At 39.5% G+C, this 14,375-nt stretch overlaps 1 protein-coding gene across 1 annotated transcript in view; it reads left to right on the plus strand.

Annotated features, from left to right (window-relative positions):
- The window catches only part of LOC110462902 (multiple epidermal growth factor-like domains protein 6), a 33,628-nt gene extending 20,400 nt beyond the window's left edge, over window positions 1–13,228 (plus strand). The window contains exons 2-5 of the mRNA XM_021517142.1: window positions 3,844–5,722; window positions 6,812–8,626; window positions 12,042–12,205; window positions 12,801–13,228. Of these exons, the coding sequence (XP_021372817.1) occupies window positions 3,844–5,722; window positions 6,812–8,626; window positions 12,042–12,205; window positions 12,801–12,829 (3,887 nt within the window). The 3' untranslated portion in view covers window positions 12,830–13,228. The remainder of the gene's footprint in view (window positions 1–3,843; window positions 5,723–6,811; window positions 8,627–12,041; window positions 12,206–12,800) is intronic.
- Window positions 13,229–14,375: the final 1,147 nt, after the last annotated feature.

Below are 14,375 nucleotides of genomic sequence, written 5' to 3' on the forward strand. Positions count from 1 at the left end.
AGACCCGTTTTACATCAGTGATACTATATCCTCCGAATCATCCATTGTTGTACCAGTTTTAGAAGCTATAAGTGACCACAGAGCTATAATTGTGTCATTGTCGTCATGTCTACCAAAACCAAAGTCTTTTAAGAGGAAAATATGGTTATACAACAGAGCAGATATCTTAAATCTTAAAACAGAGGTAGGACAGGTAAATTGGATAGATTTGTTTTCTCATGCGGATAATGTAAGCGAAAAATGTAAACTGTTCACTGACAAAATAATTTCTATTTTAGAAAAGCATATTCCTAAAAAAATTGTTACTGTTAATAAAAACGACAAACCATGGATGAACGGAGATATAAGAAAAGAAATTAAACGTAGAAACAGGTTAAGGAAACATTTTATCAGAGTTAAAACCCCATTGTCTGAAGCTAAATTTAAACGTGCACGAAATAAAGTAAATAATATGCTGAAACATGCAAGAGCACTTTTTTATACAAATGTAGATGGACTTATCAATGATAGTTCAGCTAATCCCAAAGCATACTGGAAATTAATGCGTATGCCTTTAAAAGGTAACATTTCTACCGATATAACTCCCTTACTAAACCCTACAAATAACCGCTTAACCACAGACCACTATGACAAATCAAATATTCTAAATAACTTCTTTAAATCTGTTTCTGACCTTGATGACCATAACGACGATACACCCTATTTTGACAACCAAACAGACGCGTCCCTTACTGAAATTGTAATAACAGAACAAGAGGTTTTAGATATAATCAATATTTTAGACACTAATAAAGCTGCTGGTCCTGACGGCATCAGTCATAAAATGTTAAAAATGGTATCCAATGAAATATCTGCACCCCTCACACTTCTATTCAACGAATCCTTTCGTACTTCTGTATTTCCTGATTCATGGAAACTTGCCCATGTGACACCTATTTTCAAAAAGGGGGAATCTGAATTGGCAAATAACTACAGACCCATTTCCTTACTTAGCTGCATTGGCAAACTTTTCGAACGAATAATTCATAAGCTCATCTATAACTATCTCTTCAGCAACAAACTTCTATATACTTTACAGTCTGGCTTCTTACCAAATCACTCTACAACTCACCAACTCATCGAACTCTATCATAGCATACTTACAGCACTGGAGAATCGTGAATATACTGCTCTTGTTTTTTGTGACTTTTCTAAAGCTTTTGACCGAGTCTGGCACAAAGGTCTATTAATTAAATTAGAAAAATACGGGATAAAAGGCAAACTTTTAGATTGGATTAAAAACTACTTAAGTAACAGACGCCAGTCAGTGGTACTAAAAAATGCTATATCTTCTGAAGTATCTATCAAAGCCGGAGTTCCTCAAGGTTCAGTGTTAGGGCCACTTCTTTTTCTTGTATACATCAACGATATTTCAAATACATTACTATCAATGACTAGACTTTTTGCTGACGACACCGCATTAGCACACTCTTCGAAAAATTTACACGATATAAAACAAGTTATAAACTACGACATGGAACAATTAAACCTTTGGTCAAATAAATGGTTAATGAATTTCAACCCAAATAAAACCGAAATTCTCTTAATTTCCAACACAAATATACCTTCTAACCCACAATTTCTTTTCGACAACACACCTATCCCTATTGTTAAAAACCACAAACACCTAGGAGTCATTATTAGTAACAACGGCACATGGAACTCTCACATCGAACATATACTAACAAACACTACAAAGTACATTGCAACTTTAAGGAAATTAAAATACATCCTAAATAGAAAAAACTTGGAAAAAATATACCTTGTTTTTATAAGACCACTATTTGAATATGCCTGCGAAGTATGGGACAATTGTAATATCACATTTTCGAATAAATTAGAGAACATGCAGTATGAAGCAGGTCGAATAATAACTGGATTACCTATTTATACAAAAAAAGAATTTATTTACAGAGAGCTCGGATGGAAATCATTGATAGATAGACGCAGGATTAGAAAATTATCCATGTTTTATAATATTTATCATGATAATGCTCCCTCATTTCTTAAATCTCTTCTACCACCTATTGTGTCAAACTTCTCTAACTATAATCTTAGAAACAGGAATAACTTTCAGAACCCATACTATAGACTGCAAATCACAAAATCATCCTTCATACCAAGTACTTCAGACTACTGGAACAATCTATCTATAGAAACAAAGTCATCAGCATCCATTAAACAATTTAAATCTCTTATTCAGCCCCAAGTCACTACCCCTTCTTATATTAAATGTTTTCTTGAATATGGGTCCAGAAAAGTAAATGTTATACATTGCCAATTACGAAACCGCAGTAGCTCTTTAAATTACGACCTTTTTAAAGCCCACCTTCGAGACAACTCTACTTGCGACTGCGGAAATGACTCGGAAGACTCTTCCCATTTCTTACTAAATTGTAAAAAATTTGACCAATCCCGTAATATAATGCTCCAATCCCTCGATTGGTATAACGAGATCACTGTTGAACACCTTCTCTTCGGAGATGCAAACCTTGACTACAATCTAAACATTCAAATTTGTAGGTCTGTACAACTGTTCATTTTAAGCTCCAAACGGTTTAACATGTAATACCCAATAGTCTTATTGAATAACCAGGATACCTATTTCGACTATTCTCATCTGTCTCTCCCCTCCACCTCCTCTCTTATTCCAGCCCCTCTCCCTTTTTCCAACACCAACGATCTCTGTGTACTAACTTCAATCTTAGCGTCCATCAATATCATAACCGTTTCCATATGACAAAGAGTGCGTGTTCGGTTTTCCTAATATAGTCGGCTTAGTATGTAAGGCAGGAATTCACAGAAGGACTTGGAGTGACACAGGAGAAAGGCAAATGCGGCACGGAATGTGATTGAACTTTAGAAAAGCAGAAGGACATGTGTGTATAGATTAGTTATACTACTTACGCCGACTCGATTGGGAAAATCACACACGCGATCTCAAGTAAACTCTCCGAATACATATTTAAAAACTATACGTTGGTGTCCCTAATCCTATCATTACCTCTTTTGCTGTTACCCATCTTTAATATCTTATATATATATATATACATATATGAATTTGTATTAGGTTATTACGTGACTCATTAATTTTGTATATATATTTTCTGTTACGGAAAGGACGTAAGTAAGTTGCAATAACTTTTGTCCAATCCATTTGTCTTTTGTGGCAATAAAATTGGTTTAAACTAAATAGAACATGTTTATCAACTTTCTAAACTTTCATAGAAATTCAAACGACGTTCAAAACTTAAAAATAAAACACAAAAATATGCAGAATTAGAAATATACAGGTGAAGTGAAATTTATAATCAGAAATTGAAATTACTAGAATGATATACACATGTCTCCTATACAGACTGTTGAGTATCAAGCAGATTTGTATAGTTTGTTATGAGTCGTTTCGTCGTTGTGAACAAGTTACGGTCATTCACACATTCAAAACTTATATATTTGCCCTTATTGCAAAGTTCTTATCGTATGTGATTGTTGTTGTCGCGTGATTTCGTCATTGCGAAATCATGGTCTTGTCTATATGTTAGGTGATTCGATGATCTAGTCGCCTCTAATATTTTTGTTGTTTCATAATCATGATGACAAAAAAATCAGTCTTAATCATAATACATTTTGTGCAATACGTGTGTGTTTCTCGTCATTGTACAGTCCTGGCAATTTCTATATATTTCACCGTTATGTAATAGCCGTTTATATGTAAGTACATTATGTATTGCTTAATACAAATGGTGATGCTGTTACCTTGCATTCGTCGCTATTTCACTAAGCACACTCAATGATTCGTTGCAGCTTGCCACGGCCATTGTTCCGACCAGGGCTGTGACGCAGACGACAGGTGCTATGATTGTGCCGCCCATTGGTACGGCCAGGACTGTAACAAGCGTTGTTCTTCATCATGTCCTTTATCATCCTTCAAAACTGGATCCACATCTACCTCCATGAGATTATGTGATAGATTAACTGGCGCTTGCAATGAGTCGTGTGACCCCGGACAGAAAGGTCTAACATGTGACATAGATTGTAACTACGGGTGTAAGGGAGGTATACAAGATGAAAATTACGGAAAGGCCTGCGACAGATACACAGGGGTGTGCCAATTCGGTTGTATAAGTGAACACCACGGACCTACGTGCGACCAAAGATGCAGTGCTGGGTGTAATTCTCGATATACAGGGGACAGACACATACAAAACTGTAGCTTCATCACGGCTGAATGTGAAGACGGGTGCAAGCCTGGGTGGTGCGGGAAACCCTGCACCAATCAATGTGGGGAACACTGCGTTACCACGTACGACACTTTTTTCGGCCAGGACATTCGCAGATGTGACTGTGATGGAGAACTTGGTGGACGATGTGAAGATGGATGTGATGACGGTTGGTACGGAGGTAACTGTGAGTGTAGCGAAGAAATACCCGGATGTGACGAAAGAGGATGTAACATAACAACTCGCGATTGTTTAGACTGCCGACCAGGTCAATTTGGAACTAAATGTACGGAGTCGTGTTCCACAGGCTGCGTGGGATGTGATCGGGTCACGGGAGTATGCCAGCATTGTAAACCAGGGTGGTTTGGACCCAAGTGTACACAGACATGTAGTTCCAACTGCTTCAACAATACTTGTGAACAGGATACTGGAAAATGTCTTCCTTGTCCTGTAGGCTTTTTTGGTCGGTCGTGTGACGAGGACTGTCCCCAGGACTGTGACACACAGGGCTGTTTTCGTGATAATGGCACGTGTGTCCAATGCCCCGAGGGACGGTATGGCATGCGGTGTCAGCAAGTTTGCTCGGAGAGCTGTCAGGAATCCGGATGCGGAAGACTTGACGGCGCATGCCTTTCTTGCCAGGAAGGGTACACTGGAGTTACGTGCACCTGTAGAGGTAACTGTATGAACGACGACGAATGCCCCGAATCGAAGTGTGTGTCATGTCAGACAGGTTTCTATGGCGACGGGTGTGATATCAGGTGTTCGGCACACTGTCTCGTGCTCGCATGCGACCGCTTAACAGGAGAGTGTCTCGATGGGTGTGAGTCGGATTGGTACGGTGATAAGTGTGAATGTGTTGGACTCTGTGATACTGCCGGTTGCGATAAAGTTACCAAGTACTGCGAAGGGTGTCAATCAGGATGGCATGGAATGTATTGCAATTCATCTTGTCCTCCAAACTGTGGTGAAAATGGCTGCAACATGCTGACTGGACAATGCCGTCACTGTAAAAAAGGATATTATGGACAAACATGTTCTTGTACGGGGGAATGTGCTCAATCCGGCTGTGCACCAGACGGAACTTGTAACGATTGTGCTTCACGATTTTACGGACAGAAATGTAGACAAGTATGTCCGGTTAACTGTGACAAATCGTCATGTGCTCGCGATCATGGTTTATGTGCCGGATGTCAAAACGGATATTTTGGCGAAAGATGCGAATCGTCATGTCCTAAAAACTGCAACAATCTTTCCTGCATTCAGTCAGCCGGTGAATGTGAGAGCTGTTCTCCAGGTTACTATGGTCTCACGTGTGAGGAGACTTGTCCTTTGCACTGTCTTGATGATGAGTGTGACCAGGTGACGGGGATTTGTACTAAGGGATGTAAGCTGGACCGATTTGGTGACCAGTGCTTATGCAAGGGGCACTGCAGAGACTCGGGATGTAGCTCAACAGGAACGTAAGTGATCTTATGAAATTGATATTTTTTGTTTGATTAAGAAACTATAGATACCGAAATACAAACATCTGTGCAATTCACCAACTTTTGTTTTTAGCTATGCCGTACTGCGGCGTCGGTCGTCCGGCTTCCGTCGTCCGTCCGTCAACATTTTCTTTTGAACGACTTCTTCTGAAGAACTGTAGGACCTAGGGTCATGATATTTGGTCAGTAGGTACCTGGGATGAAGTGCTATACAGTTTTCTCATTAAAATGACCCTGACCTACTTTCAAGGTCACAGCGGTCAAATATGTTAAAAATTTCAAACAACAATATCCTAAGAACCATTTGAACTAGAGTCATGATACTTTGGTATGTTATGTAGATCAGCAGCGCGAATATTTTTCTCAATTACAGTAATGAGGTCAAAGGTGAACTTTAAATGCTAGTCGGGGGTCAAATGTCAACTTTGGTTAAAAGCTTTAACAATCTTCTTCTCAAGTTCCATTAGGCCCAGGGTCATAAGATTTGGCCAGTAGGTACCTGGGATATTGCTAAAAAATTCCTCATTAAAATGACCTTGACCTACTTTCAAGGTCACAGTGGTTAAATATGTTAAAAACTTCAAACAACAATATCTTATTTTTAAGAACCATTTGGACTAGTCATGATACTTAGGTATGTTATGTAGACCAGCTGTGTGAATTGTTTTCTTCATTACAGTAATGAGGTCAAAGGTCAACTTGAAGTGCAAATCGGGATTCAAAGTTCAATATGGGTTAAAAGCTTTAAAATTAGAATTTTAAGTTTCAAAAAACAATATCTTCAGAACAGTTTAAGAGATGTTAAAATGTCTTGTGTTCTAGTTACCAAATTTGGTATTAAGTTACCTATATGTCAGTTGCATGTAACAAAAGAAACAGGTGAGCGATACAGGCCCTCTGGGCCTCTTGTTGTATATTCCTGTTGTGATGGCACTAGTCTATATGCGAGAGCAGTAAGATGATTGAATTATAGTCTGCGTTCGATGTAATTACAGATATAAGGGACTAGCCCAGACGCATGCTTTCAATAAAACTCATAATAATTAATATTCTTCTTTGATACAGTTGCAAAGAATGTGCTGCCGGTTGGTTCGGAGATGACTGTACCGTCCCCTGTCCCACGAATTGCGTTGATACGTGTGGCCGACAGACCGGAGCGTGTGATGCATGTCACGAGGGGTTTTACATGATGGACTGCTCTTCCCGATGCTCTGAGCACTGTAATGGCCTCTGTGATCAGCTCAATGGAACCTGTGCATCTTGCAAACCTGGCAAGTCAGGAGCGAGGTGTGAATGTCACGGCTACTGTGACATTTATGGGTGTAACACAGAAGGAAGATGCTTGGTTTGTCGAGATCGTTACTTCGGAGACCATTGTTCACAACTCTGTCCTCAGCACTGTCAGCGTCCAACGTGTGCCCGGAATAGCGGAAACTGTCGGAACTGTACCATGGGCTGGTACGGGGATAAGTGTGATTGCATGGGTCACTGTGAAAATGGCACCTGCTCACCAGAGGGTCGTTGTCATAAATGTGCCAAAGGTTGGTACGACTCAACTTGTACCACCAAATGTCCCCGGAACTGTGCGGGCAGCTCGTGCGATCAGCAAACGGGAATATGTTTCGCGTGTAAGCCGGGATGGTACGGCCCCGAGTGCGAATGTACTGGAAAATGTGATGAAGCGGGATGTGATCAAGATGGTTTGTGTCGTACTTGTGAGGCGGGGTACCATGGCCAGAAATGTTTGGCTACATGTCCAGGGGTTTGTGGTGAAAGAGGATGTAACCGTCTAAATCCACAACAATGCAATTGTGCCGATGGCTGGTTCGGGCCGACGTGTAACTGTTCTGGCCACTGTGGTGAGGATGGTTGTAATTCTACAGGTGTGTGTCATGTATGTGAGGACGGATGGAGGGGAGCTCTTTGTACAAAACCTTGCCCGAAGCATTGTAAAGAGGATAACTGCAAACGTAAAGGACGATGTCATACGTGTGAAAATGGATGGTATGGTCCTCGATGTAAGTGTCGAGGTCACTGTCAGGTCAACGACGAATGTAACAAAACAACGGGGATATGTTCGGAGTGTGCACCTAAATGGTTCGGGAAACTTTGTGACCAATCATGTCCACGGAGCTGCAATGAGTCCGGATGTGGTAGACGCAGCGGCCAATGTTACGGCTGCCTGAAGCACTGGTACGGAGAGACCTGTGAGTGTACCGGTCACTGTGGCGGAACTGGATGTGACAAAGTCACTGGACGATGTTATACATGCCAAACTGGATTATATGACAAGTATTGTCTTTCTGAATGCCCTATAAATTGTGATGCTTCCATATGTAACAAAACAACAGGTGACTGTTTAGCATGTCAAGCAGGTTGGACAGGGTCGAAATGCGAGTGCCGAGGCCCCTGTGACAAGGGTGGTTGTGACACCACCTCCGGTCGGTGTCACAATTGTGCACCTGGTTTTTACGGAGCTGATTGTGACGTGACTTGCGGAGACAACTGTACGCTTTGTGATCGACAGTGGGGTGTGTGCCGTGTCTGTACGAACGGGACATTCGGACTAAATTGCACTAAATTGTGTCCACAGGAGTGCGTCGGCCCATGTACCTTTACAAATGGCGAATGCCTGCGATGCGAGAAAGGTAAAATGGGAAACTTTTGTACTCAGAACTGCAGTATGAATTGCTACGATAACTTGTGTTCAATAAACGGGACCTGTCGATATGGCTGCATCAGTGGCTGGGATGGTTACAGCTGTGAGTTACAGAAGGACGAGCAGACCGTCACCTTCGGGATGTTCTGGGTGGTCGTCGTGGGAGTTACTTCCCTTGTCGGAGTAGTGCTGCTAATAGTTCTCCTCTCCTGCATCCTGAAGTAAGTATTCCTATATTGGGTTTTGTGAATGCGACTCCCTCAAGAAAACAATGCTATTTTTCGTAGGCTTAAACCAAAACACTATACATCATTTAAAAGTTAGTAAAATCATAATTTATTTGAGACATTTAATTGCTAGTAAACATAACTCTGACATTATATAATCAAGATCGTGAAATTCATGAGCTTCATTTCCTCATGTTCCATCAATGGTCCTGCTGTGACCTTTTTACATCGATTGCTTCAGAACACACAAACATTACCGTTTAGTAGGTTTTCGTCTCAGTTTTCTAGCCCATCATCATCAGATGGGGAGAGGGCTACGTCTGTGGTCCCTCCGTCCTTAAAAAATCTTTTTGTCGCTATTTTTGAAACGTAATGTCAGGGTCTTGTCGCAAATTTTAACTGAAGATTGCCCTTTGCCCAATGTTGGGCATGCTTCATTTTGGGACAAAACCCAGACATCCGCAAGGCAGTCATCTTCAATATTTATAGTTAAGGTTTGTTATTGCTATTTCTCAAGAAATACTTGATAGATCTTTTACAAATTTCTTAAGGATGTTTACCTCTTTGGACTGATGGGAAAAACAAAATGTCTGCTTGGCAGTAATCTTGGATTTCAGATTTGTTATTTCTATTTCACAAGAACTGTTTGACGGATCTTTCTCGCATTTCATGTGTACGTTTACTTTGTTCATATTTGTGCATGTTTCATTTTTTGGGACTTGCAGGAAAAGCGAGATTGCTGCCAGGTAGCCATCTTGTATTTGGAGAGTTCGAGTTAATCATCTCACAAGAAGTAAACAAAGTACAATAATATCACTTTATAAGAACACTGTAAATCTCAGCAGTTTACCTCACACGATACCACTATATATATTCATAGTTGACAACAGATAAACGAATAGAATAGGCATGAATGGAAAAATCAGTCTTACATAGAACTTATGAAGATCTTACGATTCTCTTGTTTATGTAATTCGATTATAACACTCAACAAGTTCTGACTGTAACACGCAATGCAACAAATAGCCCCTAAACTACGCCTTCACTAGCAAATGCCGTCTTTAGAAGATGACAATCAGACGGAACGGTCGCCATCTTAGTTTCCGAAATTCAGTTGTTCGACAATAAGCTTACTCCTGTAGTAATTACTAACTCAGAGGAGTACGAACAATGTCATGCCAACAGATACGGGTAACATTCTTAACATCATAGATGAGTCTACGTCGACCATCTGATGATGGTGGGCTATTTAAATCACCCTTCGTCTTTGCTCCGTCGTCGGTCGTTCCCTCCGTCCTTGAACAATTCTTGTTAGCGCTATTTCTCAGAAAATTCTAGAAGGATCTTTTTAAAATTTCATATGAAGGTTTCCCACGGTCCTTAGTTGTGCATATCGAATTTTGGAACTGATCTCAAAACCAAAGTACTTAGTAGCCGACAGGCAGTCATCTTGGATTTTAGATATCTCTCCCAAAGTACTGGAGGCATTTTTCTCAAATTTTATAGGTTCCCCTTGGTCCATAGTTTACTTTCGAGACTGATAGATAAAAAAAACCAAATGGCTGACAGTTGCCCATCTTGGATTTTGACAGTCAATGTTTGTTACCGCTATTTCTTACGAAGTACTTGAAGGATTTGTCTCAGATAGGACATGCAGTTTCCTCTTGGTCCATAGTGGTGCATGTTTACTTTTGAGACTGATTGGCTTAACAAAATGGCCGACATGTGGCCATCTTGGATTTTGGCAGTGAATGTTTGTTATCACTGTTTCTTTCACATTTAGTACTGTACAATTAAATATTTGATACAACAAACTCACTATGAAGGTTTTCTATTATACACAGCAGTATTACATGTTCATGTCAGTTAAAATCAAACGTTACCTCAAGGTGCATTTACTGTTAACATGACTCGATCAAACTGATAAGAGAAAAAATAGAGAGAAGAGTTCAAACGAGTTCAAACAACAATTATCGATGCTACATCGTACGCATGTGTGAAGGGCCAGTACATCTGTTCAGGGACCTTAGTTTTTTCGCTCGCCTGGCAAGTTCCCGTGCGGCAGAGGGACGTAGCTCAGTATGAAAACGAGAATAACAGAAATATAAAGTCAGTGATGTATGAATGATGGCGCGGCTGCCTCGTGTACATAGACGAACAGGGCAAAATCGGGAAAATGGTTATCAATGCATTTCCGAGTTTTGATCAAAAACGGTTCTAACAGATCAGTTTTGGCCAAATTATGTGGATATGATTCATGACACTTTTCATGTGTTGGGTCAATTCGAAATTAAAGATGGCAAACATATCCTCTGATTGGAAGGGACATTTTCGACTTTATATCAAACTCTCTGATATAAATTTCTAAATCTTAATATTTCTGCCCTGTCATGTCTGATCCATTGACGACTTATCATTGCGTTTGGCATTGGTTGAGATGTTTACGTGTTCTTATGTTCGTCTGCTGTTCTATTAAAAAAACGTATTCCTTCATTGATTTCCCAATCGACTGAGTTGTTATATGGGCACACTATTTGAGGAGACATATCCTTGTCGTAAACAAATGGCCCTTACAACTTCTTATGAGACTTGGTACAAATACCCTTGCATGACTTAGGAAACATTGTGTTAATAGCTATGGAAGTTGCTTAAATCAATAAGACAAGACATCCTGGAATCTTATCTCAAACACTTTATTAGTCCATTTGTAGCTTATCTCCCAATATTTAATACAGTCAATATTATACGGGTTTCTTTAATTTCTTACCTATCAAATCGTATGCTTTTAAAACATAATTTGTATTTAAACAATGTGTCTTTCTTTCAGTGGTGATAGTCACACTTGGACACAAGTGTTGAAAGAGATGAGAAAGATTGCGATCGGGCTAAACGTGTCTGCTCATAAGATCACACCCATAACATATGTACCTATCTTTTCTCCATTACGGTACACAGGAGTCAACCATCCCTTTCTAGTTCACAGTATGATCGATCTCGGATGTTATTGACAATTATCTGTTATTCGACTCCATTTGAACATGTCTAGGTCGCTACAGAAATAGAAAAATATTTGACATCGCAAAACAATACGAGGCTGATATAAACATTGCAAAAATTATAAAGCAGAGGAGAATAGTTAAACCACACAAAATACAAATGTTTATCCTTTACCGGTAACATGAGGAACACGCTGCTATAAGTGATAGGTTTACACCTGTCAGTTTAATCAAAGAGATAATCCAAAAGTCTACAAATTGAGTAAAATGGTAGCCAATATACATTGTAATACGATTATGTGGAAAGTTTTGAACATTTATGCTAACTTTTATGCTAACAATATTCCCCTGTTTCTGTTTCATTATTATCACGAAAGTGACGTATTCATGTGCAATATGTTTTGTGTACTTAGGCGGAGGCGGACGTCGGACCAGAATATGGAAAACCAAAGCAACACGTCCAAACCAACAAAGCGGAAACATAGAAATTGGGGAACAATCGTACGACGGACAGACACTCCCAGAGCTGGACTCCGCCCAATGACTGTCCACGTGGCTAACGTCGGCAATCCAGCAGGTTATTATTTCTATTGAATCAACTTCATTTAAGAGTTTGACATTGTAGGTTATCGGAGGAAAACTGTTCGCTAATAACGCTATAGAAGTTACTGACTATCTAATGAAACTGTTTAGTTATTTATTTGGACAAGCGAATAGTTCAACAACAATTCTAGCAGCACCTAGTGAAACCCGACATGTTTGATTTTTTTCCCACTGAACTACTGTTTTAAATCTACTTTATTTATTTGCAACGTTAAACGAATTTTCGACGATATCCATTTTACTGACATTTAATCTCAATTAAAGACAATTTCGAATAGTTAATGAATAAATATTAAAGACAAAAACATAAATTCAGCATTTAGTGATAAGTTCAAGTCATATTTTCCCTCTGAAATTTAATATTTTTGCATGGACCACTCTTATTTCATTCCGGTGTTTTGTAAGTATGACAATTTTTGTGTATTTTTGCCACGGTCCTGTTTTTTTTCTCTCCATATATCGTAGTTTTACCTGCTTGGTTTGCTTTATGTGGCTACGATAGAGTTTGCCTTGGTCGTAGTTGTAGTCGGAAAGTTTAACATTAGGGTTTTGTTTTGTTTCCGTTTCAGCCGTTTCAGAACGTTATGTTATGGAGTAGGACTGCTGGCCGTCCTGTCGATGATGCGGTCTATAGTCGACAACCAGTCGATGCCTCTCACAGTGTATGTGAAAGTGAAAAAATGCTATGTTGATTGAGAGGGAGAGAGAGTGGTGCTAATACGAGATGATAAGAGAAACCCCAAACGTGTGTGTGAGAGGGAGAGGAAGAGGAAAGAGAGAGATAGAGAAAGAGCAAGGAACATAACTATTGAGAGAAACTGACCATAAAAAAGAACTTAGATTTCAATACCGTTTCGGGTTTGTTCATACTAATGTGAGTAGGCTCGTGAATGTCGCCATACCTTGTGTAAGGACACAGCAAGGCCTTTCATTTACCAATCCTCTCATTAATTCTAATGTACTTATGAAGAGAAGTTAGTTTCCATAAAAAATACATAACTTCTTATTGTTCATTTGACTCTGAAGGATCAAAGATTCCTGTTGAAACTGTTGCAGAGAAATATACCTCTAATTGCTCCAGCATGTTCAGCCTGATGCCCGAATCAATACGTGCAATATTTCATTATGTATACTTAAAAATGATAATTTTGTACACCCGTCAAAAATCATTCATCAAATCCATTCATTACGTATTTATTTTTGAATGTTGCCACCTTTTTGATGATATCTGTATTTGTAGTCCTTTACGTACATTTTGTATTGATGATATCTCTATTTGTAGTCCTACTCTTATTTTTTTCCATTTATATTTATAATAGCGTTCCTTTATATCTGTTCATTTAAAAAAAGGTTAGTTCCTTGCCACACTTCTTTCGCAGTTCAAAATTTGTGTTCTCTTTTAACAAATAATACAATATTATTTTCCCCCCAGTTTTTAGTGGCTAACTTTCTTTAGATCGTTGAACGCTATTTGGTGTGCCTTGTCTTACAGCATTATACGTTCACTAGGTTTATCAGTAAGTAATGAGGAGGTATTGACTTTCCAAGCAAATAAGTCTGACAGAAAAAAATAATGTATTACTGAAAGTCTAACTGAGCTAGGAGACGGAATCTTGGCGAATTTAGTTCAGCTTCGATTGGTTTTTTAGTTGTTGTTAGTGTGTTTCTAGCAGCTTATTAGCCCCAGACCCGTCTCCATTAAGTGCTTAATGGCATGATGGAGGCGCAGCAGACAACAATGGTAATACTGAACGAGAACGGATTTTGTCTGTCGTTACGGTTTTGACAGTTGTGTTGTGGTGGATAATTACAATGTATAGGATATTGTTCTTCACAACAGACACGTTACTGGTACATGTAGTGTATTTCGGCTAAGATAGACCCTATTATTTACGGTAGAATACAAACAGTAGTACGAATGACTACTGTGATCGACCAGTCGGCCTTTTTCAGTAACTTTTTAGGTCACCTGAGACAAAGTCTCAAGTGACCTATTGCGATCGCCTTTTGTCCGTCGTCGTCCGTCGTCCGTCGTCCGTCGTGCGTCCGTAAACAATTTACATTTTCGACTTCTTCTCCAAAACCCCTGAACCAATTTCAATGAAATTTTGCAGGGACCTTCCATGGACAAAGGTCAACAAAAA

Source organism: Mizuhopecten yessoensis, unplaced genomic scaffold, assembly GCF_002113885.1.
Source record: "Mizuhopecten yessoensis strain PY_sf001 unplaced genomic scaffold, ASM211388v2 scaffold10843, whole genome shotgun sequence".
NCBI lineage: Eukaryota > Metazoa > Mollusca > Bivalvia > Pectinida > Pectinidae > Mizuhopecten > Mizuhopecten yessoensis.